The following is a 26,790-nucleotide window of genomic DNA, read 5'->3' as shown; positions in this document are numbered from 1 at the left end:
TATTCAGATTACACGTGGAATGCTGAGATAAGCACTCGTTAATAATCACGATTTCAGATCAAGCTCATGCTTCGTCTTTAGAGATGTAAGACTTAAGTAGACGAAACACGTTGTCTTTGTCGCTGTATCTGGGGCAGCTTTTTAACTCGGGCCACTTAACGAAAAAACTAGACGCCATTACTAGTTTTTATCTGACTATGCCACATGATAGAGAGATAGATAATCACAAAAGCGATCCAACTGTGTCGAGATCGAAAGAACATGCGAAACCAATACCACATTGGAAAAAACGATCGAAGCTTGGTGTTTCCATGCATAGGTTGTGCAAAGTATGGTCATCACTTTGTGCATCGGTACCAATGCCGTTTTAAACCTTTTGATTTGACCAATTTAGTTCCTAACCTTTTTTTTTTTTATATTAGTACCAATTGAGTCCATCCGGCCAATTTATACTGAAAATTGCCGACGTGGAAGCCTTTGTCTAACCTAGCACGACTGGCGTTACCATGGACATTTTTTTTAAAAATTCTTTGCTTTTCTTTCTTTTCTTTCATTGGTTTGTGCCGGCACCAGCACAGGCCATGGTAGGCAAGGGCTGGCCTCATTGAGTGAGGGTTGGGCTCGTTGGGCATTGCCCGGGTGAGGGCTAGTGCTGACGAGGCCGACCCTCGCCTGAGGGCAATCCTCTCTCAAGAAAGGTCAACGCTCAACATGCTTGGCACATACCATGGAAGAAAAGGAGAGAAAAAAAATTATTCACGTTGGCACCACTCATATCACGTAAGATGGTTGGCGTCTACCACAATAATTTTTAACATAAATTAGTCGAAGGAACTTAATTGGTACTATGTGAAAAATATTCCGGATTGAATTGATCCACTTGAAATGTTGAAGACTGAATTGATACCAACATAATATGTTTATGACTTTTTTGGTATTTTTCCTTTTCTTTCATTAATGAACAACCAACGTTTACACAAAATCTAGTAAAAAAAAAGGGGGGGATTTCATCAACTGCAGGTTCTATGGATATTAACTGCTTGTTTTTTACCTCTTATTCATTTTTTACCAATTTCATTTTCTTTCTCTTTCAACCGCAATTTGAATGCACATGCTAGAGTACCATGCAGTGTCCTATCCAAGTCAGCAAAATGAATTTTAATGGAGACCCCACCCCGAATATTCATCTCCTATCTAACTTTAGCTTCATTTATATGAGTGCACTTGAGAAGTAGTTCACTTTATCATCTTGCGACCTTGCTCCTTCTTCCTCCCATCACGTCTTCTGCATTTCCTCTCTCGATCCCAGGCTCCCTCGTCGCCTTCGAGGTCGGTTGGCTTCCCTTCTTCGCCGGAATCACCACAAGCTTGTTTGGCTCGAGAGGTTCTCCAGAGAGAGAAGGCCGGCGGCAACACCCTTTAAAAGACGTCTGTCATCCATCTTGTTTTCTGGGGAAAAAAAACACCACAAGGCTGTGTTGGGGAAATTCGTCGGGAAATCGATCATGGTTCTTGGGTTCTGGAGGTTCCTTGGAGCTGCATTTGCAGCAACTCTCCTCCTTCACGGATCTTGTTCTTCGGATGAAGGTACGCCTCTGTTTTACACCTGTTTTCGCTCTTGTTCTTGCTTCACCTCACAAGCGACTCAGTCAGTGTTCGGTTAAGACCATAATACTAATTTCCTGGGACAATCCTAGACCATGTTCGAGCGTATAAATACGTACACAATGTCATCGTGCAATCCTAGGTTTGCAGCTAGTAGAGGTAACTTAGATACCGGGAAAAGAAAGCACGTCTATAATACTCGCGTGAAGCGGATGGATGGATAGGTTAAATTCAGCCTCGATATCGAATATGGATACCGTATAAACAGGCTCGAAGAAATACGATCTCTGGCATTGTAGAGTAGCAAGCAGACGAAGTTAAAGTTGGGAGTGGTTCTACCTACTTGTTGCAGCTCAGATGGAGTCATTTAAGGGAAGCAGTGGTTGCAATAGTTTATCACATTCTCCTCTTTCTTTTCTGCTTCATTTCTCCAATGCACTGCAGAACTGACTCGTAATTACTCTTGGCACCAACATGACTGAATTGAGAAAAGTTGAAAAATATTTAGGACCGACTCGACAAATTTAAAATCTTTAGAATTGAATTGGCAAAAATGCAGAAGGCTTATGACTTTTTTTTTTTTGAGAATTTCCCCATTTTGTTTCCTTCTGCTAATACCGTCTCTATGCTGTCTCCAAATTTACAAAGTGAAAACGAAAGTTACTCCCTTTCGGCGCGAATAATATCGAAAAACCACGAGTTTATGCGCGGGCCATGTGCATGATTATTAGGGAGGAGGAAAGATTAGCAACCCGATTACGATATGAGGGAGACCTACATAGCAGTTGGGTCAGAAAAAAAATGAGTGATTTCCTCTCATTTTAAGGTATAACATGTTAGGTTAGAGGATGGAGTTAATTGTAATTATGAGAGGGTTTAGCTGAAGGTGGACGTGTAATGTTCTTCCCTTAAAGAAGGCACATGCAACTTTCCTTTCCGTTCGTTTTTTCATTGTCTTGCATTAATCATCCTCGGCCCTCATCATCAGTTTTTGCCTGAGAAATTTCTTGACACGGTTGTTGACCGGGCCAAAAGCAAAGCTGTGGTTGTCATGGACTTGATGTGGATTGCAATGATAGATGCGCCAACGATTTCTCATCTCTTCGTGTTCTACCTCAAAACAAACACACACACACACACACACACACACACACACACACACACACATATATATATATATATATATATATATATATATGACGACCATGCATGCTTTCATTGGTAAAAAAAAATGTGGATTTTACTTCATAATTTCCACACCAAATTTTTTTTTCTCTCTGTCTCTCTCTCCAGCCATCCCGACTCGGACCTATAGCTTCATGCGCAACGCCACATTGGCGCCGCTAGTCTCGTACTATGACTACATCGTCATCGGCGGCGGCACCGCCGGCTGCCCGTTAGCGGCGACCCTTTCTCAAAACGCCTCCGTGTTGCTCCTGGAGAGAGGCGGCTCGCCCTACGGGAACCCGAACATCACCGACTTGGAAGCCTTCGGAGCGCCGCTCTCGGACCTCTCCCTGTCCTCTCCATCGCAGCGTTTCATCTCCGAGGACGGTGTCATCAACGCACGTGCACGAGTGCTGGGTGGTGCAAGTTGCCTGAACGCCGGGTTCTACTCACGCGCCGCTCCTGAATATGTGAGGTAGGTGGTGAAGTGTAACTCTTATGCATTTGCCTTTCACTTATTTTTGTTTTTAGGGTCTAGTGCCCCGCTTGTAAAACATGTTTAATAAAAAAAAAATATTCGGTTTTCAAATTATTTATTAGATAGATCACGAGAATAGCCGGTGCATTGAGAAATTATCATTGACATTTTCGTCGGCGATAGGGATGTCGGGTGGAATAGGAAACTGGTGAATGAGTCGTACGCATGGGTGGAGAGGCTGGTGGCTTTCGAGCCCAAGATACAGCAATGGCAGTCGGCGGTGAGGGACGGGCTGCTAGAAATCGGCGTGGTTCCCAACAATGGCTTTACCTATGACCACATTTCCGGGACTAAGGTGGGTGGCACCATATTCGACCAATTAGGCCGTCGGCACACCGCCGCCGACTTGCTGGAGTACGCCAATCCTAAAGGCGTCACCGTCCTCCTCTACGCTTCCGTGCATAAGATCCTTTTCAAGAGGAAAGGTACGTGTTCTTTGTCACTGGAAAAACATTAGTGAAGGAGGAATTTTATGATTGAGATTAGAGATGTTGAAGCTGTTTAAAGGTGATTGGAATCACCATTTTTCATTTATGGGCCACAATAATTGCTAGTTCTTACAAAAGGGGCACAACCTATTTCCTCGAACTGCTCACTAAACAGGAACGCCGAGGCCCGTGGCCCATGGAGTGGTCTTCAGGGACTCGACAGGGGCCAAGCACAGGGCCTACCTCAGCCAAGGGCCCAAGAACGAGATCATCGTCTCGGCCGGAGCACTCGGAAGTCCGCAGCTCCTGATGCTGAGCGGGCTGGGCCCGAAAGCCCACCTCCAGGCCCACAACATCTCGTTGGTCGTGGACCAGCCCATGGTCGGGCAAGGCATGTCCGACAACCCGATGAACGCGGTCTTCGTCCCCTCTCCAATCCCGGTGGAGGTGTCACTGATCCAGGTAGTCGGGATCACCCACTTCGGGAGCTTCATCGAGGCCGCCAGCGGTGAGAACTTCGGCGGTGGTTCCCCAACCAAGGACTATGGCATGTTCTCTCCCAAGGTAAAGATTTCATATATGCATATACGTACTTGATCGCTTGTATTGTTTTGATAGGCTAGGGCGTTGGGCCGCTCTTGATGGCACCTAGGTTGGACCGGGTTCATTTAGATAGGGCAATGCGGTCTAGGATTGCGAACGATGTTTCGTGGACACTTGCATAAGTTATAAATGATGTACATAATCAATTAAAGATCAATCATTTTCTTTAACGTGAATCTCATGCATTTTCCTAGTCTAATTACTCTAAACTCACAAGATAATTTCTATAACGTGGAGTTATTTGACAATCGAAGGACATTGCTGTGGTATATTATCGTAGATTGGCCAGCTCGCGACGGTGCCGCCAAAACAGAGAACTCCAGAAGCCCTAGCGAAAGCCATAGAGGACATGAATGGCCTCGACAAGGCGGCATTCCAAGGCGGATTCATCCTCGAGAAAATAATGGGGCCCGTGTCCACGGGCCACTTGGAGCTCCGGAGTCGCGACCCGAACGACAACCCCTCCGTCACTTTCAACTACTTCCAGGAGCCCGAGGACCTGCGGAGATGCGTCGAGGGGATCTCGACCATCGAGAGGGTCGTCGACTCCAAGGCCTTCGCCAACTTCAAGTACGACGCCATGTCGTTCGAGTCGCTGCTGAACCTGACGGTGAGCTCGCCGGTGAACCTACTGCCGAGGCACCGGAACACGACGACGTCGGTGGAGCAGTTTTGCAGGGACTCGGTCATGACCATTTGGCACTATCACGGAGGGTGCCAAGTCGGGATGGTCGTCGACAGCGAGTACAGAGTCCTGGGCGTGGACGCGCTTAGGGTCATCGACGGCTCCACCTTCAATCACTCTCCCGGCACCAATCCTCAAGCCACGGTCATGATGCTCGGAAGGTAATAACTTAATCATCCGTCAAGCATTTCGATTTACAACGTAACTTTCACGAGCGACGACGAGTCGAGACGGCGCGCGCATGGACGGACGGCATTAGGACAAGCCCCCGCGTGTCCGTTCGATAAGTCCTGGTCGTGAAAATAACCATTTTTGCCACGTATGAGGATGGAGAAATTCTCGAAATCTAGGTTAAAAAATTCGGTTTTCCAAAGGAGTTAATTTTTCATGGTTTGGTGCAGGTACATGGGGGTCAAGATATTGAGCGAGAGGCTCACAAGTGAAGAGTCTTAGCAAATCATTACCAAATCATAATCGAAGCGTTCTGATTATAAAAGAAGCATGAAGCCGCACTAGGCACCAGCTTTCAAACTGGTGGGCAGAATATTTTTTTTTTCGTATACTGTTTACCAAATTCTTATTCTTGTCCGTACCCTTTTGGAGAGAATATGATGTTGGATATGCTTCCATGTCCCGGATGTCGCTGCCGAAATTCCACATGCAAAAAAAATGGTGCCATTATCTTGCCCTAGCTTTGTTTTTTTTTTTTTTTTTTGCCCTTTCTCCCTTTCATTGTCTTTGAAATGTCGCGCGAACGAGGGGAATATTCGAGGGGTTGCGACGCGGCATAGCATCAACCGATATAACGACATGATAATACAAGGTCGGTGGGCGCCACATTAACGAATAACGTGGTCGGATTTTGGATTGCTGCGTAGACACACACAAATTAACCACCATCATGCATGGTTTATAATTCTTATTGGGAGAGAGAGAGAGAGAGAGAGAGAGAGAGAGAGAGAGAGAAACCTTTCTACCATAGAATGCACGTTTTCTATATCAAGGGAATTGTGTGGACAATGTGTGCTATTTGGTAACACTAAACTGAAATATGTAATTATGGGTAAGATTCGACTACATTGTAGTTATTTCTTCGATTTTTTTTAAAAAATTTTGGGGTAAAGTTAAGATTGATCTTGTAATTCGTAGCCTATTTTCAGTTTGGTTCTTGAACTGTAATTTCGATCAAATTGGTACTTCCACGTCAGCCGGCGTGAGTTCCCTAGAGCGAGTTGGATTGCTACATAAGCTAAAAACACAAGATTGGTCCAAATCAAAGAGTACGAGGTTCGAATTTTGATCTGAACTAAAGTTTAAGGATCGAATTCAACTTTGAGTAAGATTTCGCCAATTTGTTTCGGCATAGTCTCTTTACTTTTCTCACGTGGAGTGAAGGGAAGAGAGAGGTCTAGATCATGGCACGTAGAATATCTTTCCAATGAGAAGCATTTTCAGACAAAAAGAAAGAAAGCCGGCCTGCATGGGAATGCGTAGAAAGCAGGCACTCGGCTATTTGGATATCCATGGCATATGCCATCTGAACTCAAACCCTCTCAATCAAACCTCCAGACAAAAGAGACCCCTATAAATACATCTTCAAATGTCCTTTCATTACAAACCAAGAGAAGGGCTAAAGAGGAGAAGAAGCAGAAGAAGAAGTCAAAGTCGAAGCTTTCGAATGAAGGTAAATACCCACTAAGCAAATCAGTTTTAGGGCAGCTCTTCGGTGGCAACATGCATCGATGATGACGATGATGATGGAGAAGTGAAGGCCTTCCCAATCATCTCGACGACTTGCCAAAGGAGAGTTGTCCTATGACTGCTTCTGCTTAATACGATTTGAACTTTGAAGGGTCTTCAAGATTTTCGTTTTTTGTATATGGTGAGTTTCTGAATTGGGGGTATAACATGTGCATATATGTCGTAGTTTATGTCTCTGCCTGGCATAAACAAACAATTCTTTATTAATTTATCCGTCATTATGGCATAAATAAACTAATAATGCGTGAAATACTGACGGGACATCGTCCATTCAGCCACACCTTTTCATCCTCGATGCATTAGTGACCATACACGTTAGCACGCTAGGTTTCTTGTTTTTTTTTTCTCTAAAATTTTATCATTTTCATTTAAAAGTGTTTTTCAACCAAGGGTACGTGGTCGACAAGTCGGTTGAAAGATACTATGTGAAGTATAGGTCAATCACGTAGGAGCCAAAGATCTAAATATGCACCTCAGGAGCATGACTCTATTATATCCAAAAATGACATGGGGGTCTATCTTCTCCACCATCACCCTCCCTAGTTACCATCATATATTTTTCTTCTCTGATGATGGGAAATACTTTCTAAATATTTTACGTCTGAAGGATCACGAGGTCCGGACAAGGTCTCGGACGAAGCAGCTTAAGGACTAGTTCCTCTAGCTTTGTGGAATGACATCGATGTATGGTGCCTGCATTGTCGCCAACTTAGCAATGGACATTTTTGACTCGACATATAAAGAAGATTAGTCGGGAAGTTCCGTGGATTTGGCTCGTGGATGTTGAATCTTTCTGAGATGTGCGACTTAATGGGGGCTTAATTTGTGGTAAAAAAAATAATCTAGTCCTTTTTTTTTTTTTTGGGTCTGGTCTACTAATTCAGAGAATTGGACTGTGCAGACTGCACCAACGGAAGCGTTTCCCCAGATAAATAATTGATGCAAGTTTGGCAAAGGAGGAAGTACCCAAAAAAAGAAAAATTCTAAACTTTTTACATTTATGTTAATTCAGTCTTAAACTTTTCGATTGTACCAATTGAGTCATCAATCTTTTGCCAATTTACGAATGTAGTCTATCCGGCCAATTTTGACCGGAAATCATTGACATGGACGATGACCGTCCTACGTGATATGGCGACGCTAACGTGGATAAATATTTGAATTTTTTTAAAATTTCTATTACTTTTTTTTCTCTTTTCTTGCCAGCTCGGAGAGAAAAAAAAACAAAAAAAAAAATATTCTATTTAAAAATTTAGAAAAAATAACAAATTGTAAATTTTATTTGCATTGGTGCTGGTCGTGCACGCAAACGGTCGACATCCATGTCGCCGATTTCCGGCCAGAACTAGTCGGATGGACTACATTGACAAATTGTCAAAAGGTTTAGGACTCAATTAATATAATTGAAAATTTTATGACTGAATTGATACAGTGCAATAGATTTGGAGCTTTTTTTTTTTTTGTATTTTTTTCAGTTGGCAACTATAAGTCACGGCGTTGGAAAAAAAAAAAGTTAGCTGTTTTGATGTTGACCTCCTAGAGAAAGGACTCTACAACTATGAAATGAATCCAATGCCACTTCTAATTTTTCGCTATATAGTAGTCACTTTTATTCATTTTTATAAGCAATACGAATAATCATTATGAATAAAATATTTTTCAAATAATTTATTTTTCGATGGAACTAACCAATCTCTAGATAAAAGGGTGGTACTTAAAGAGTCCAACCAGAGTTTATTGCGTAACTTAATGAACTAAGTTAGTATCTTCCTATATCAAAATCATGTAATGCCATGAGCTAATTACTTATCTTTAACCGCATCTTGTATAGAAGCAAAGACTGCAAAGTTGAAACTTATTTTCACATGGCCCTTCCCTTTGAGACGATCAATCAAACACGAGCAATGCAATATTTTCTCTTGTTCCTTTTCGAATAACACGGGGTTTCGAATTTTCGCTCGAGTAGGCATGAGCCCTAATGATTACTCCGAACAAGAAACATTGTGATTCAACATAAGAGATTTCCGCATTCGAAGTGAGCGTTTAACCACTGAACCGACTATTGGTACGAAATGTTTTTGATCATAATCATCGTTTTGATTTGGGCATGGATCGATGTATTGCCCTTTTTTCGCATGGATAAAGATTGAGGAAAGAAACCGTGCAATGTTGTTTGGTAATGTGATTTAATGCTCGTGAAGACTTGAAGACTAGAGACTAGAGAGTAGGTACCCAATTAATGTGACTTTTGGATGGGGGCAATGCAAAGGTAGTCAATGATATTGACCTGGTCATAAATAGGGAAGAATAACGTAAATGTCTAGATGAATTTTCCATATTTACGTGCAAAGGGGACCATACACCAACTTGATATATGCTGTAGAATGTAGAATATGGGTTTTGCGAATTGCGATAGCCATTGCTCAAAAGAAAAGAAAAAAAAAAAAGCAAAGCAAAGGAAAAAGAAAAAGAACATTCGGAAAATTTTTAAAAATTGCAAAAATCATCGACACTGGCTACTAATGGCCACATGTAAGATGGCTGACGCTGATTGGGTATCCACGTAAGTATTTCGTGGCCAAAATTGGTCCAGACGGTTGTACTGAGAATCATTAAAATGTTTAGAACTAAATTGATAAAATTAAGTGGCAAAAATAATGGTCAAATTAGAAAGTTTATAACTGAATCGGTAGCCTAGAATTGTCTAGATAATTTTCCCTATTTTGTGAATTATGATTAACGATTGCTCAAAAGGACACTTATCACTAACACGAAGCTTATGTTCGTTCATATATAAGGGTGTGCAACTGGACTAGGTTTTCTTGGAGCTCGGATCAAACCACCCGAAAAATAGGTTCGGGAACCGGTTCCGTTCAAATCGGTTTGGGAACAGGTTTTGAATTTTGGGAACCGGTTGGAACTGGGTTGGTTTTCGATTCTAAGAACCTAGGGACCGGACTGATATTGGAATTGATTTTTAACTACTTTTAAAAGAAAAACTAGTCCGGCTCGCTCACCTCCTCTAGTTTTTGTGAATTGCAATTTCTATTAATTATATTAGGGGTTATTGCTTTTGGCGGATTGTGAGTTTTACTATTCATCTTTTACTTTGAATCATTTCATTGATATTCATATTATTTTGCTGAAAAAATTAAATCAAAAAATAAACTAAAAAAACAAGTTCTCGAATAGACTTTTAAATCGGACTAAAAAAGAGGATAGGTTTTAAAACAAGTTTCATGACAAACATCATAGTTTTTAGGTTCCAAAAATTTGGAACCGATTATAACAGAGACAATTTCAGGGTCTAAGTCCGGAACGTACCCACCCGGTCATACTCATCTCTAGTTCATAATATCACAATTTTGTGTATTGGCAAAGATTACAAAAACGGATAACGAGAAAGTAATAACATGGATGGCAAGCATGTGCCATCACCGTGAATCTCCGTCCAAATTTGAGTAGAAACCTCTAGTAGGGTTTGCCTTCTGGTATAGGAAAAGTTCTGCGTTTCGCTTTCGTGCTTTCGAGCTTTTCAAAAATCATATCCTTTGACTTTTTTTTTATTTTTTATAATTAAGCCGTTCTACTCACGGAAATGGCTAAATCAAAGCCCTTTTGGTGCTATATCCGGCCAAAATCCAGTTAACGTGGCCGTTGACAATGCTCGAGGGTGACAAGGCCACGTTTTGTTGACATGGACTCTACCTTAGAAAATTGTACAAGAAAACAAAATTATCTTCTTCCATTAATAATTTTCAACATGGACTTAACTTTTGATCTCGAAAAATATTGTCAATATCACATTCCAGAGTCGTGCAAAGCTCGCATTAGTTTGATTTGACAATTTGTGCAAGTAGGATAACCAGAGGCTAGAGCAGCAATTTTATTTGGAGGAGTTCTCTCTCCTTTAAAATTCTATTTATTTCGCGAAAAATTGATGATTTAGAAAATATTATCCTGAAAATGATCGTTTCTATCATTTACAATAATAAATGAATGAATAATGTATATTCACCGTCTGTGAAATTGTTTAAACATTCAACAATAATAACATTTCCATTTGCTAACTTTCATTAGATAATGAAAACATTCTCTTGTTTAAAGTTCTGTTTATTTTGCGAAAAATTGATTATTTGAAAATCATTTTCTAAGAAATGACGGCTTCTATCGATTATAAGAATGAATGAACGAAAAATATATTTATCGTTCATGAAAATGTTTAGATATAAATTGTTATCAATAATGAAACTATTTTCATTAGCTAATTATTATAAGCGATAGAAGTGTCATTTTTTTAAAATTATTTTCCACATAATTTATTTCTTGCAAAACAAATGGAACTTAAAAGTAGAAAATTATGTTTACTTTTTACATAGTAGCATAGAGTTCATAGAGTAGCACTTATTGTCTATGAAACATTCTAGAGAATAAATATCAGGATTTTTATAAATTGAGAGAGAGGGAGAGCGAGAGGGACAGAGGTATTGATTGTGAGATCACTGTAGTTCAAAACATGCTATAATGGAGGAGATTCCATATAGAAATTCTATATTTCATTTTCACCCATTCTTCAAACGCCTAGTACTCTAAAAAACCTCTAACTTTAACTCTTGTTCCATTTCTACTTTTGTCTAAGAAAAAATCTTCAATTTTAGGTTCAGTCTCAATGCTTCCCCAAACTTTCTTTTGTCCTATAAAAAAATATCAAACTTTAGGTTCAATCCCAATTTTACAGTAAACTATTTTTATCTCATAAAAAATCCTCAACTTTAGGTCCATTACTAATTATACACTAAACTTTTTTTCATGTCATAAAAAATCCTAGCTTTAAGTGCAATTTAAATTTTACTCTAATTATTTTATTTCATAAAAAATTATCAACTTTTACTTTAATCCTAAACTGCCTCCATTAACCTTCTCACAAAATTGCCCTTAGTGATTTTGTTCTCGATATTTAATATCTCGTGCTTGGAAATGTTCCATCTCTCACGGTTGGAGAGCTCGCGCTAGAGCGCTCGAATAGTTTGTGCTTTGGAGTTTTCCATTTCTCGGTTGTTAATGAGAAATTTTGAACGGATGATTAATGGAGGCCGATATGTGACTCAAGTAAAAATTTGTAGTTTTTTTTATGAGACTGTAAAATTTAAGGGTAAAATTGAGATAATAATTAAAGTTGTGAGTTTTTCATAAGACATAAAAAAGTTTAGGATAGAATTGAGACTAGATCTAAACTTGAAAGTTTCTTATGAGACAAATGGTAGAATTAATATAAGAGCTAAAATCGAAATGTTTTTTTTCGGGGTATTAGGCTATTCCTTGAAAGAACAAAATTTATCATATTCTTACACGCTCGCCAATGATTATTTAAGATAAAACTTAAGCGTGGGACTTAACATGTTTCCTAAATCCTTTATGAACATTTCCGAGGGACAGATTCTCTGCAGAAACATCGTAATCTAAGTTTATTTTTTCTATATAAAGCATAGTGCTACACAAATACTTAGGGATGTGCATGGTCCGGGGCCGTTCCGTCTCGGTATGGAACCAGGAACAGGGCCGGTAGTCCCAGTCCCCAAATTTTTGGGACCAAGGATAGGATTGGGACCGGCGATCCGGTCAAGTCCTGGTCCCGGCCTAATGGGGACACTAAAACCACCTGCTTATAGAAATTTAACTCTTGAAATACAATATGCTTCGATTGCATGTTAATTTATAATCTATAATCCGGTTGAATAAAAAAACCATGCCGATCTAGTTTGCTCGCTTTCTTAATGAAGTCGTGTCTTCACGTAATGATAGGCTTAACAATGGCATTGGCCTAATCGCTAATACAATAGAGATATATAAAGGACATAATCGAAAAACCCTTGTATAGTGATGTTGTTCACTAAACGCATTCCACATTCAAGCAAGGTACAGAAACAAAATACGGGACTAATCGAAACGCATGAACAGTAAGAAATTGCTACTATTATATTAAATGAACCGATTGAATCATTTCTTTTTGGAAAGAACACGCCATTGTACACTCACTATACAATGCACTGGAAAAGACCATAATAAATAGGATAGACTATATTCATAACATTGAGGGGCTATTCGAGTTTCAAAGAGAAATTAAACCATTTTTGTAAAGTGGTTTCACTAGCATCCAACTTGGACATGCTTTCATGGTTCCAACTGAACTGCCACTCAATTTTTTCACAATTCCTATTATTGTTGAGAGGCAAAGGACATGCCATATATGTTGAACGTTTTGGAGTTACCTTGTCAAGAATGTGCAATCTAACAATGGAAAGTGACTCGAGAAATAAACATTGAAAATATATGAAAGCTTCATTTTTTTAATTGTATATATCTATATATAATTAATTATATATTATGGGTAGTCCGGTCCGGGCGGTCCGGACCGGTCCCATCTACCTGGAACCAAGGATCGGATTGCACGGTCATTGGTCCTATTTATTGGAACCGGGGACCGAACTGCCCTCTCAAGAACCAGACCAATTTGCCCGGTCCGGGTCAGTCAGGTCCCTTTTGCTCATCAATACTTTAGTTAGGACAGACCTAAGGAACCGTAGCTCGGTCCCTCCACCATGATTGAGTTATCATTTTCAACTCAAAAGTACTCTCGTCTTTTTTCATTTTGTTCTGTTCCGTCCACCAACTCTTCGACGAAATTCCACCAGGCCCGGCCGCCTCATTTCTCGGTCTGGCGGGCCTGGGGCGCTTTGGCTGTCATGTTGGAAATACAGGACAACGTCTCCGGCAACGAGGCGAAAAAGGAGGCTGCTTGACAGTGCATTGGACGTTGAGGTATGCGTTCGTCGTTTCACTTAGGTTGCAATTATTGCGTGGTCCATTCACGACATTAAATTATATGAGGCTGAGTGATTGTGATTGACCATCTAGTCCCCCACCGATGTTAGATGCATAGCATCCAAAGCGCTCATCTTGTTGGGGTGTTTAAAAGATGCCCACATTAGAAAGTCAACTAATTCGACTCAAAATCGGCAGAAAACTCAAGATCAGCCATCAGGAACTTGGGGGAAGTAGAGCGAGCAAGTATTGGGTGCGCCCGGGTGCCGGAGCTATCTGTGCACCACAAGCTCCGGATAGTGCAAGTCCCATGTGAACCCAGTTGAATCAAGGGCCGAGGTAATCGGCCATGGGTGCACCATAAAAATTTGCAGAGCATGGGGCAGAAAGATTGCCAAGTGGGACGAGAACTAGAAGCACCTTGAAAGGCTACTGCGTTGAAGTTTTGCCTTATGGGCATGTTGACCTTGACTCGTTCATTAGATAACACGCTAAGGACAGCCTGTCCAATAAGGGAGTGGCCCTTGAACTTGACATTTGAGGACAAATTGAATTGATCACAGCAAGCAGATAAGATAGAACGAGAAGGGGGAATGAGAAGAATCCAAAGTTGATTAATTAATGTGGAAGGAACAGCACAGAGCAATATGAGCTCACCTTGCATCAGGGAGGCCTCAGAAGCCTGCTTTCATGGTTGCTCTCCCTTTGCCGGCCTTCCAGGAGCACCGGCCGAGAAATCCGTGACTGGAGCCGCCGCATTCCGGCACGACTTCCTTATTGCCACCTCCTCCTCTCTCCACCCAAACTCGCAATTCACTAACCACGAGTCCCTCCCTTCATTGCACGAATCGTTTTCCTTGTTCACAAATGCATTTCCCCAATACGAGCAGACGGAAAAGGCGGATGAGTTCCGAGCCAATGAATATCATCATCTCTCTGCGGCTAACCATGTTTGCCTCGACTACACAGGTCATGGCCTCTTCTCGTATTTGCAGAAGATCGACCATCTTCCTGCGACTTCAATAGCCTCTTCATCCTCTCATCCTCCGCCATCGCATTCATCCTCGCTGGAATCGCCCTTCCTCGAGATTTCGTACAAGTCAGTGAACTTGGGCTCACAGATACTTCATGGCGTCCAAGAGTCTGAAATCGAATCCAGAATCAGGGAAAGAATCATGGCCTTCATGAACGTTTCAGAAACTGATTATGCCATGTTTTTCACCGCTAACCAGTCATCTGCTTTTAAGCTTCTTGCAGAGTCATATTCCTTCCATTCTAATGCCGATCTCCTGACAGTGTATGACCATGAAAATGAGGCAGTAGAATTGATGCTAGAGAGTGCGAGGAAGAGGGGGGCACACACCAGATCGGCCGAATTCTTGTATCCGAGAATGAGAATCCGGTCAGAAAAATTAAGGAAGATGATAATTGGTAGTAAGAGGAACCGGAGAAGAAGAGGGCTGTTCGTTTTCCCGCTTCAATCAAGGATCACTGGGGCTCCATATTCATACTCATGGATGAGAATGGCACAGGAAGAAGGTTGGCGTGTTCTGCTCGATGCATCTGCATTGAGACCTAAGGACATGGACACTTTAGGTCTCTCTCTCTTCAAGCCCGACTTCCTCATTTGCTCGTTCTACAAGGTTTTCGGGGACAATCCGTCTGGTTTCGCTTGTTTGTTTGTCAAGAAATCGAGTGCTTCAATCCTACAGGATTCAGATGCAACTAGAAGTATAGGGATTGTGAGTCTAACCCCTGCCACGACATCTTTTTGTCATTTTCAGGAATCTGCCCAAGAAGGCATCAGTCAGAGATCAAGTTCGGGATTATTTCAGTTGCAAAAAAATGACATTATATCCGGAATGGCGCCTAAAGAAATGTATTACGGATCGCCTGAGTTGCATTCATCTGTGGTGGACAATGTAACACCAGAGGCAGTGTCATCTTCTGAGATTGAAGAAGTAGAGACACCCTTTAATTCTGCCAGATCGAGAATTACTGAGACCAGCTTTGATGGGAGCTTGGAGATTGAGTTTCGAGGCCTTGATCATGCAGATAGATTGGGCATAGTAAGTATAAATTGCAGAGCAAGGTGCCTGATCAACTGGCTTGTGAATGCGTTGCTGAGCCTGAAACATCCGGATTCAGCCACTGTACTACTTCCCCTGGTCATGATCTACGGGCCAAAGGTCAAATTCGAAAGAGGACCAACGGTTGCGTTCAATGTGTTCGACTGGAAAGGGGAGAAGATCGATCCCGTGCTCGTGCAAAAACTTGCCGATAGAAACAATATTTCCCTCACCTGTGGATTTCTGCAACACATATGGTTCTCGGACAAGTATAAAGAGTGGGAGAGGACGTTGGAGACCAGAACAAGTGTGGCGAAAGGGACGGAATCGAGAAGGAAGAGGGACGACCGCCGCGGTCTATCGGTTGTCACGGTTTCACTTGGTTTCTTGACCAATTTCGAGGATGTGTATAGGCTGTGGGCATTCATTTCGAGGTTCCTGGACGCGGATTTTGTCGAGAAAGAGAGGTGGAGATACACGGCCCTGAACCAAGAGACGGTCGAAGTATGAAATCAGAGTTCCGTTCGGATGTTCCCCAAATCTTGGAAACATTTTTTGTTCTTCATTCTTCCATTCTTTGATTCATCCTTCCTCCTGTACATATGAGTTGTTTTACAGAAATCGCACATCAGAGAATTGGTGTGGTGTAAAGCAGTTAATACATCCTGGTCGATCCATAATTCATTGGCTTAAGCTTTTGAATGAAGGCGAGTCCAACTGAATATATTGACAGGCTCGAACTTGGACTCCCTCTCGATGATCTCCCCAGGCAAAAGGTATCGGGCTTTTGCACACTCCCCAGCATATGTTTTGTGGGCAGCCATGTCTCAACTCAATCCACCAACATGCTGCATTACTTCTGTTATTTTATTATTCAATCTATTAGGTCCACTGGCAATGTAAGAACCGACCAACGAATTCACCATTGGATGCTTGACATGTAAAATGGACATGGTTGTATTATCATCTCCAGTCGCACATTGTCGATCATCTAATTCTGAGCGTGAAAATTTTGCTACGCTAGCGGCGGATTGAAGAGTTATCCTTTCCCTTTTCGTCATAACCTTCCGCATCAGTTAACATGGTCATTTTAATTTTGCTGGTGAACTAACATGCTATGCAAGGCCCCCAACGAAACGAGCATCGACAGATCGTCTGAAAAATTTAGTCAATTTTACTGGCATTTTTGCCCGCTCGGAATTTCGAATCTCCGTGACTACTTTAATAATCCCTACGATGCCGTGGGAAGGGGTGTTCGGATTACACCGCTTTGGGTTGTTTTCACACATTGATTGAAAGGAATCGCGCGACACACAATCGATTCAAATTCTTATGGCAGATTGCAATGAGCTGAGAGTCTCATTTACAGTTCCAGATGAAGCTTAGCACTTTGAGCCTTAATTTTTTTTTTTTTTTGTGGTGGTGGGCTGATCGTCAAATTTAAAGGGCGTCCAAGCCCATACAAGTTCGGGTCCATCGGAGGTTACCTTATTTGCCAAAAGAAACAAAAAAAAACCAAAAAGAACGTGCCATTATTCCAAATTTGAGTGACGAAGAATCAAGACGCGAAATTTCAATTATTTTCCACTGGCCCTAGATAGTAGATACAATCTAGTGTGTGAGGAGGAAGCGAGAAGCAACCAAACAAGGAATTCATTTCTCTCAAGAAAATATGAAATGTTCGAAACGATAGAATAATTAAATAGTAAACCACACATTCATCTAACAACTTAAACTTTTAGAATGGAAAATTATCAAAAAAGTCCTAAATATATTGTAATTGTGCCAATTTGGTCCTAAATTTTTTTTTGTGCCAATTCATTCCTAAACCTTTTGCATTTATGCCATTTTAGTCCATTTGGCAAGCTAGCGTTAACGTGGTAAAATTTTAATAATATTGTTTATTCATTTTTTTCTTTTCTTTCTCATTTTTTCCTTTTCCTCCCCCGTGGACAGCGAGTTGTCGTTGGAGATCGCCGGCCACCGGGCGAGGCCCACGAAGCCCTCATTGGCTACTGGTTAGGACTTGGTGGCCTTCGCCTAGGCCGGGTGAGGCTAGCCTCGCTAGGGCATCGCCGGTCTTAGCGAAGATGACTTCCCCGCAAGAGGCGAGGCCATGCCAGCCTTCGCCGTGGCCTTGGCGAAGCTAGGCTCGCCCACGGTCGTAGTTCGTGAGACCATCGCACTCCCAATGGTTAGATCTATTCTTTTCACACTTTTGATTGTCTTGCAAGCGATGGCCGTAGGCAAGCCCGGCCTCGCTAGGGCCGTGATGAAGGCGGGCATATCCTCACCTGCAGCAGATGAGGGCAACCAAGCCCTAGTTAGCCGCCGGCAAGGGCTTTGTGGCCCTCGCGCAATGGATGGCAAGCTCCAGCCATCCCGGGGGGATGAGAAAAATGAGAAAGAAAAGAAATTCACAGAAATAAAAAAATAAAAAAAAATAAAAAAAAAATATTATCAAAACTTTGTCACGTCAACGTCAAGAATGCCACTTCAGCGTTGGCCAAAAAATTGAACCGAATTGGCATAAATGTATAGGTTTAAGACCGAATTGGCACAAAAAATGGTTTATGACTGATTTGGCACCATTGAAATAAATTTAGGACTTTTTTGATAATTTTTCCTTTTTAGAATAGTTAAATAGTGGTCCCACAAAAACTCACATGGTATCGTAGTAAGGGATCCAAATTGAAATCTTACATGGCTGCATTTGTCTCTCATATTAAATATTTCTATGCCGAGTACTAAGTGAATAGACCAAACTAAGATGAGGGAGATGATAGTGTCACGGACCGAGAATTTATCTAGCGTTCCCACGATCCGTGCGGCCTTAGGAATAGATCCCAAGTCGGCCAACACACACACTCACACTCGCTCGAGGGTCGGGTAATCCGAACCGAACCGAACACAATTTGAATACACTCGCACAAGGATCACACAACCGAGAGAGAGTGGAGGGAATACTGAGTTTTATTGATTCTCGGGTGATTTACAAGTGAGGGGCGAGCCCCTATTTATACATACAAAGGCACAGCTCGCGGGTGACTCATGGTCTACCCAAGTTTGTCTTGTTCTACTTGTCCGCTCGAGTCCGACTCACTCTGCTCGATGCGTGCATCATGAGCGCTCGAATCCGACTCGCTGCGCACGATGCCCGCCTCATGATTGTATGACTCGCGACTCGTGCACGCCCGGCTCGCGAATGAATCCGGACGCCCCAGCTCAAGAGTCGCGTCTGTTCGCCTACCCAGCTCGCTTGGGCCATGCTCGAGCGGGTTAAGTCGATTTGGGCCGTTGGGTCGGCCCGGGCCACCCAACATCATTCCGTTCAGCTCGTGGACTAACTCGCGCATCATGTCACGGCCCAACTCGGTTGAACAAACTCTTGGGCCGTGATATTCTCCCCCACTTAAATGGGCGACGTCCTTGTCACCTTTCTCCGCTTGGAAGGTCTCAATGTGTCTCCTGAATCGCCACAAGGCCTCCTCCGGTTCCCAGCTATTCTCGCTCTCTCGTAGACCTCGCCACCGAATCAAATATTCCCGCTTGGGTGCCCGATAGCGTTTCCTAATGACTCGATCCGCTAAAATGCATTCGACGTCTTGATCGTAAGCCGTCTTCGCTCCCAAGGGCGCCCGTTTTGATTCCCCCCGTTCCGGCTCTTCTTCGTCCACGTGAAAGGGCTTGAGCATACTCACATGGAATACCGGATGGATTTTCGGTTTGGCGAGAAGTTCCAGCTTGTACGCTGCTCTTCCAATCCGCCGCACCACCCGAAACGGCCCTTCGTATCGACGCAGCAGCGCCTTATGCACCCCCTTGTATCGAACGGGTAGCTTGCAAAGGACTTGGTCCCCAATCTGGAACTCCACATGCCGACGCTTCTTGTCGGCCCATTTCTTCATTCGCTTGGACGCCTTGTGAAGGCATGTCCGAGCTAGGTCGGCCTCTTCTTGCCATTCCACCGCGCATCGAAGTGCCGCCGGACTACTCCCCCGATAGCCCGTCGCAACCGCATTTGGAGTAAGCGGCTGTTGCCCCGTCACGATCTCGAAGGGACTCCTCCCCGTTGACTCGCTTCGTTGCAAGTTGTGCGAGAACCGAGCAACATCGATGAACTTGGCCCAATCTCGTTGAGTCGCGCTCACATAATGCCGCAAGTAGACTTCGAGGAGCGCATTCACCCGTTCGGTTTGGCCGTCGGTCTGCGGGTGAAGATCGGTAGAGAAATTCAGCTCGGAACCAAGCAGCTTGAAGAGCTCCGTCCAAAAACGTCCCGTGAACCGAGGGTCCCGATCGCTTATGATCGACCGTGGCACACCCCAGTGTTTGACAATATGCTTCAAGAATAGCTTGGTTGCCTCCTCAGCTGGGCAATCGTCCGTGGCCGGTACGAACGTTGCATACTTGGAAAACCGATCCACAACGACCATCAAGGTTCGACACCCTTCGGACTTGGGTAGTCCGACGATGAAGTCCATCGAAACACTTTCCCATGGCCTCTCCGGGATTTGCAGCGGCTCAAGGAGCCCTGCGGGAGACTTCTGCTCAAGCTTGTCTTGCCGACATACGAGGCAAGTCTTGACATATGCTTCCACATCGTCACGCAAATGGGGCCGGAAATATTGATCTTCAACAAGCGCCATGGTGCGGTGGATACCGGGATGGCCCGCCCACTTCGAATCGTGGCACTCTCGCAAGATTTCCCTTCGCAGCCTCCCGAAGGATGGCACATAGAGTCTCCTCCCCTTTGTGTAGAGGAGGCCGTCCTCACTCCAGAACGTCCGAGTTTTGCCCTCCCGAACATAGTCGAGGAGCATTTTCGTCGATGGGTCGTGCTGCAACCCCTCTTTGATCCTTTCGACCAATGGGCACTCGTGCCGACTCATCATGGCCAGCTCGCCTTTTCGGCTCAAGGCATCCGCAATCGAGTTGGTCTTCCCAGGCTTGTACTCCAGCACGAAGTCGAACTCCGCCAAGAAATCCCGCCACCTAGCTTGCTTCGGGCCGAGCTTTTTCCGGGTCCGGAAATAGCTCGTGGCAATGTTGTCTGTCCGCACGACAAACCAGGATCCCGTAAGATAGTGTCTCCACGTACGAAGACAATGGACTACGGCGGTCATTTCTTTCTCTTGAACGGTGTACCGCCGCTCCGTCTCATTCAATTTCCGTGACTCAAAGGCCACTGGATGTCCATTCCGCATCAAGACGCCCCCTATGGCAAAGTCCGAGGCATCAGACTCCACCTCATAGGGTTTGTCAAAATCGGGCAACACTAAGACCGGCTCCTCTGTCACGAGTCTCTTCAAGCGATCGAAGGCCTCTTGGCTTTGCCCCGACCACTTCCAAGTTCTACCCTTTTTGAGCATATCCGTGAGAGGGGCCGTAATCTCCGAGTAATCCCGAACAAACCGTCGGTAATAGTTCGCCAGTCCGAGAAACGACCTCGGTTCCGTCGGTTTTGTCGGCGGTTCCCACTCCGTGATAGCTCGAATCTTTGTCGGGTCCATACGTACTCGACCACCTTCGACAATATGGCCGAGGAATGGCACCTCCGGCTTTGCAAACGCACACTTTTCCTTCTTTACATATAGCTCGTTGTCCCGCAGGACTCGGAACACCTGTTCTAGATGCTCAACATGTTCCTCTAGCATACGACTATACACAACAATATCATCTAAATATACAACAACAAACCGATCAAGGAATGGTTGTAGTACCTTGTTCATTAAGGTGCGTAACGTCGCTGGAGCGTTGGTTAGTCCGAAAGGCATCACCGTAAACTCATAAGAGCCGTACCGAGTCACGCAGGCCGTCTTTTGCTCGTCACCTTCGGCAATCCGAACTTGGTAATACCCCGATCGCAGATCTAGCTTCGTGAACCACCGCGCGCTCCCGAGCTGGTCGAACGGATCCGCAATGAGCGGTATTGGGTACTTGTTTTTGATCGTGAGCTTGTTCGGAGCTCGGTAATCAATGCACATCCGCAAGGAGCCGTCATGTTTCTTCCGGAATAAAACCGGGGCACCATACGGGGCCTTCGAGGGCCGTATGTATCCAGCCTCAAGGAGATCCTTGAGCTGCTTCCTCATCTCTTCCAGCTCCGGGGGTGCCATGCGATATGGCGCCATGGCCGGTGGTCGAGCATCCGGGACCAACTCAATCCGATGGTCCACCTCTCTCTTTGGCGGCAGCTTCCGGGGCAACTCGGGAGGCATCACGTCTTTGAACGCCTCAAGGACTAGCACTACCTCCGTTGGGGTCTCAACCCCAACAATCCCTGGGTCATCGACCTTCAAGACGGCCACATATATCTCTTTCCCTTTCCGAGTTCCTCGGGAGAGTTGCATGGCCTAGATTATCTTCCGATTCCGTCCCGGCTCACGATCCAACGGAACCACGCACCGAGCTCCGGGATCCGGGATGCATAGGCAGCTCATGGAGGGGATGACCAAGCCGTTCACCCGATCTATGAATCCTAGCCCGATGATGAAGTCGTAGTCATCAAGAGGAACTACATCGATGGTTTCTTTGCCCTTCCACTGTCCCACAGCAATCTCCACATCTCGAACCGAGCCGAGAGTAGGGACTCTCTCCGAGTTGACCGTCTTCACCCACCCGTTTCGTTTCTCGACTTGCAACCCGAGTTTCTTCGCGGCCTCCTCCGATATGAAGAGATCGGAGGCACCGGTGTCGACAAGGGCGCTCATCGTGGTACCCGCAATCGTCACGTCCGTGAACATCATCCCCTTGGACTTGTTCGCCTTTTTTGACTGGATGGCGTTGATGATCCTCAACGCTCCCACCTTCGCGGTTTCCTTTTCCTCTTCATCGGCCTTTATGGCAGCCGAGATCTTTTGAGCCTTGGGATAGTCTCGAACTTTGTGGGGACCCCGGCAAAAATAGCACTTGTAAGATATAGGCGCCCCTACCTTTTGTCCGCCATAGCTTGGTCCCGCATCATTCCGAGGGTGAGTCGTCGGGTGTTTCCCACCGGTGTGGCGGGGATGCTTGTTGCGATCTCCCCCACTAGTTCCTTTGCCGCCACCGGGTCAAACGTCCTTCTTTTTCGAGGCTTTGAACTCTTCGAGTGACTCGGCCACCGCCAACGCCGAAGCTAGATCCTTCGCGTTACGCCGTTTCAGCTCATTCTTTGCCCACGGTTTAAGGCCACCGGTGAACCGGTAGTAGGCCTCCGTGTCGTTCATCGAGGGGATTTGAAGCTTCAGCTCTGAAAACTTCCTCACGTATTCTCGAACCGTTCCCCTTTGCTCCGGGCGTCGCAGCTCGCCTCGGGCCTCTTCCTCCGCATAGGCGGGGAAGAACTGTTTCCGAAACTCCCCGGTGAAGGCATCCCATGTATGGACAGGTCCAGCAGCCCTATCGTTGATCCCGGTACGCCACCATAGCAGCGCATTTTCGCCCGTGTACATCGCAGCGGTGTTCACTTGCACACCTTCGTCGCGAATCCCATTGGCCTCGAAATATTGATTCAAGTACCAAAGGAAGTTATCCACATCTTTAGCCGTCCTTGATCCCTTGAACTCTTTGGGTTGAGGGACGTCCACCCTTGGCGGTGTGGGAGCAATCCCGTCCACACGCCCGCCTTCGAGAGCAGCCACCTTGGCTTTAAGCTCGGTCGACTCAGCACGTAGCTCGGTCGACTCGGCTTGCAGCTTCGTAAGCTCCGCACGAACAGCCGCCACCACGGCCTCCAAGGACTCGTTCTTCTTCAAGAGATCCTCCGAGTCGTTGAGAGCACCCCCGACTTGCCCCCGGAGAGCGCCCGTGCTGGCCCGAAGCTCCCGCACCAAGGCGAGCAGCTCTTCCTTCCCAGCCACGAGCTCCTTCAGGTCATTGGTCGGCTCCACGACCGAGTCTTGCGACTCCGCAGCAAACAACTCCACCTTGCCCACTCGGATTTCCACATCGCGCAACGGATCCCGTGAACTCCCACGATCCTTCTTGGACCCGGTAACCATTTGCTGTTCATGGGGCTGATCGGCGAACCGTCCAGCACGCTCATCGTCGGTCCGGACATCACAGTCGGTCACCGCATCAACCACCTTGTCGCCACCTTTCGCCATTGCTTCCGAGGGACGAACTTCCACTTGAGAACGAACCGAACAGGGATCGAACTCCGCTCCGATACCACTTGTCACGGACCGAGAATTTATCTAGCGTTCCCACGATCCGTGCGGCCTTAGGAATAGATCCCAAGTCGGCCAACACACACACTCACACTCGCTCGAGGGTCGGGTAATCCGAACCGAACCGAACACAATTTGAATACACTCGCACAAGGATCACACAACCGAGAGAGAGTGGGGGGAATACTGAGTTGTATTGATTCTCGGGTGATTTACAAGTGAGGGGCGAGCCCCTATTTATACATACAAAGGCACGGCTCGCGGGTGACTCATGGTCTACCCAAGTTTGTCTTGTTCTACTTGTCCGCTCGAGTCCGACTCACTCTGCTCGATGCGTGCATCATGAGCGCTCGTGTCTGACTCGCTCCGCACGATGCCCGCCTCATGATTGTATGACTCGCGACTCGTGCACGCCCGGCTCGCGAATGAATCTGGACGCCCCAGCTCAAGAGTCGCGTCCGTTCGCCTACCCGGCTCGCTTGGGCCATGCTCGAGCGGGTTAAGTCGATTTGGGCCGTTGGGTCGGCCCGGGCCGCCCAACATCATTCTGTTCAGCTCGTGGACTAACTCGCGCATCATGTCACGGCCCACTTCGGTTGAACAAACTCTTGGGCCGTGATAATAGGATAATTAAATAGTAAACCAAACTTTTAGAATAGTTGGCGGGGCCAATCTTGGTTTAATCAATCTCTCGAGGTATGTATGAATAATTCGGTCCCGTATGCATAACGTTCGTTGACATAAAAGCTAGCGGTTGTGGTCTCAAATTCGAGGTTCTCTAAAATTGCTGCTTAGCCATCGCTTTGCGCAAGCATGTTTAATGTCGTGTTTTTACGGGACACAGAAGAGGAATGGGAAAAAAGAAGAAGTGATTTTAAACCTATAATGATGGAAGCTATATTTGAAATTAGTGTATTCATAAAGTAGAAAATAAAACTGAGTAAAATAAAAATGCTCTATGTTTTTAATAAGTCTTAATTTAATCTTGTTTTTAGTTTAAATATTATACTTTAGCTTTTAGATAAAATGCTAATTTTTGTGTTATTAAAATAACTCGTGTTGTTTTTTTTTCCCTCATAGTTAAAAGAAACAACTTTAATAAATTGTGTTATGTTAGTTAATGAATGAAATTACTCTAAATAAAATGAATGAAACTACTCGAATACAATGAGTTATGCTTTCATCGGCCATAACATATTTGCAAATAACGTGTATATTTAAAGTATAGCTTATTAGCATGTTTCAACTTTTTTTACGACACATATGCTAAAAAAAATACATAAGTATTTTTATACTAAATGAATTTTTGCTTAAGTGAGATTTAGTATGTAATAAAATAGGCTATACTTGAAATCCTTTATTTGCTATACTTGTAATATTGTTAGAATACCATGTGATTTGATAATTTTGGAACACTAGGTCAATTTTTTTGTGGGAAAATTGTCAAAAAAAGTCGCAAAATTTTTATACTTTTGTCAATTTAGTCATAAATTTTTTAAGTTGCTGATTCAGTCATAAACATTTTCATCTTTTGCCAATTCAGTCTTATTAGCAGAAAATCGCCGACGTGAACGTTGGTCATCTTACGTGGTATCACTCGTGCCGACGTGGATATTTTTAAAATAAATATTTCAATATTTTCGAATATTTTTACTTATTTTTTGTTTATTTTTTCTCTTTTCCTTTTCCTTTTTTCTTTTTTTTTCCTACTCCGTCCCTTGGCCTCAACCTCCACCGGCCTCGGGCGAGGGCCCTCCCCGAGCATGGGTCGCCCTCACCTAGGCAACGAGGCCTCGGCCCTCGCCCGAGGCTAGCGGAGGTTGAGGCCGGGGGACGGAGAAGGGAAAAAAAAAGGAAAAGAGAAACAGAAAAAAGGAAAAAAAAATATATATGAAAAAATATTTAAAATTTATTTTAAAAAAATATCCATATCGGCGTCGGCGATATCACGTAGGATGGCTAGTGTCCACGTCAGCGGTTTCCGGTCAATAGTATGAAATTGGTAAAAGGTGAAAATGTTTATGATTGAATTGGTAAACTTACAAAACTTAAGACTTAAGATTGAATTGATAAAAGTGCAAAAATATAAGGACTTTTTTTTGTACTTGTCTCAATTTTTTCTGCTGTGTGACAAAAGCGAAGGTCTAGTTGTGGTCACGATATGTGGCGGGCTTGCAATTTATCATATCTTCGAATTTGGGCATCATCGTACATTGCTTGTAGAGGAGGGTCAATGGAAACTTACAAGGTTGGATGTCTAATTCTTAAAGCAATCAATTCACGCAAAACCGAAAAGTCAAAAGTGACCCAAAAAACATCCTTCTTACTTATGAACACTAAAAAAGAACATCGTGCTTTAGCATATTGATAGAGATTTGCCGAATATCGTACTTTAGCAAATATCTCCATGTTATCTACTAAATAAAGAGGAATTCAAATCTTTGTTGTTCGGTTATTAATCAATAGACAACCATGTGGGGTTGAATGATACGCAACGAATCGTTTTTTCGTGAATTAGGCTTTAAGAAAGATTAAGAGCCTAGCCATCTTACCAATTTGGGATAAAGTATAAAAAAAAAAGTCATAGACTTATTGCATTAGTACCAATTCGGTTCCAAACCTTTCAATTTAAACTAATTTAGTGATAAACTTTTTGCATTTATGCAAATTCAGTCAATCCGATAAATTTTAGTCGGAAATCGCTAATGTAGATGCTGGTCATCCTATGTGGCATAGTCGACGCTAACATGTATTTATGTATATTTTACAATTTTTAAGAAGTTTGAATTTTTTATTATATTTTCCTTTATTTTTCCCCTTTCAATTCGTTTTGGCCAGAGAGGGCCGCCTCGCCCGCAGCCGATGGGGCTGTGAAGGCCCTCGTCGTCCCAAGGACGATGACGGCCTGGGTGAGAGCCACGACCCTCGACAACAGCTAGTGAGAGTTAAATTGGTCAAA

General features: G+C 44.0%; 2 protein-coding genes across 4 annotated transcripts; both read left to right on the top strand.

Annotated features, from left to right (window-relative positions):
- Positions 1 to 1,227: 1,227 nt before the first annotated feature.
- Positions 1,228 to 5,752, top strand: LOC115746557 (protein HOTHEAD-like). Its single transcript, XM_030682368.2, has 6 exons — positions 1,228 to 1,587; positions 2,899 to 3,247; positions 3,434 to 3,735; positions 3,914 to 4,302; positions 4,622 to 5,187; positions 5,428 to 5,752. The coding sequence occupies exons 1-6, from the start codon at positions 1,506 to 1,508 to the stop codon at positions 5,477 to 5,479; spliced, it is 1,740 nt and encodes a 579-aa protein (XP_030538228.1). The 5' UTR covers positions 1,228 to 1,505; the 3' UTR covers positions 5,480 to 5,752.
- Positions 5,753 to 13,682: 7,930 nt separating this feature from the next.
- LOC115746537 (molybdenum cofactor sulfurase-like) lies at positions 13,683 to 16,688 on the top strand. Of its 3 annotated transcripts, XM_048276744.1 has the most exons (3): positions 13,683 to 15,252; positions 15,394 to 16,182; positions 16,565 to 16,688. In XM_048276744.1, the coding sequence occupies exons 1-3, from the start codon at positions 14,257 to 14,259 to the stop codon at positions 16,613 to 16,615; spliced, it is 1,836 nt and encodes a 611-aa protein (XP_048132701.1). In that variant the 5' UTR covers positions 13,683 to 14,256; the 3' UTR covers positions 16,616 to 16,688. The 3 variants fall into 3 exon arrangements, with proteins under 3 accessions (XP_048132701.1, XP_048132700.1, XP_030538199.1); XM_048276743.1 differs by having other exon boundaries at positions 13,686 to 16,182; XM_030682339.2 differs by lacking the exon at positions 16,565 to 16,688 and having other exon boundaries at positions 13,694 to 16,292.
- Positions 16,689 to 26,790: the final 10,102 nt, after the last annotated feature.

The sequence above is a fragment of the Rhodamnia argentea genome, chromosome 3 (assembly GCF_020921035.1).
Source record: "Rhodamnia argentea isolate NSW1041297 chromosome 3, ASM2092103v1, whole genome shotgun sequence".
NCBI lineage: Eukaryota > Viridiplantae > Streptophyta > Magnoliopsida > Myrtales > Myrtaceae > Rhodamnia > Rhodamnia argentea.
This window is presented reverse-complemented; position numbering and strand designations above follow the sequence as displayed.

Excerpts from the sequence above, each read along its gene's own strand:
- LOC115746557 (XM_030682368.2), top strand. The coding sequence starts at position 1,506 with ATGGTTCTTGGGTTCTGGAGGTTCCTTGGAGCTGCATTTGCAGCAACT. Across the intron at positions 3,248-3,433 it reads GCCGCTCCTGAATATGTGAG|GGATGTCGGGTGGAATAGGA; the intron begins GTAGGTGGTGAA and ends CGTCGGCGATAG. Across the intron at positions 3,736-3,913 it reads GATCCTTTTCAAGAGGAAAG|GAACGCCGAGGCCCGTGGCC; the intron begins GTACGTGTTCTT and ends CTCACTAAACAG.
- LOC115746537 (XM_048276743.1), top strand. The coding sequence starts at position 14,257 with ATGAGCTCACCTTGCATCAGGGAGGCCTCAGAAGCCTGCTTTCATGGT. Across the intron at positions 16,183-16,564 it reads TGAACCAAGAGACGGTCGAA|GTCCACTGGCAATGTAAGAA; the intron begins GTATGAAATCAG and ends TCAATCTATTAG.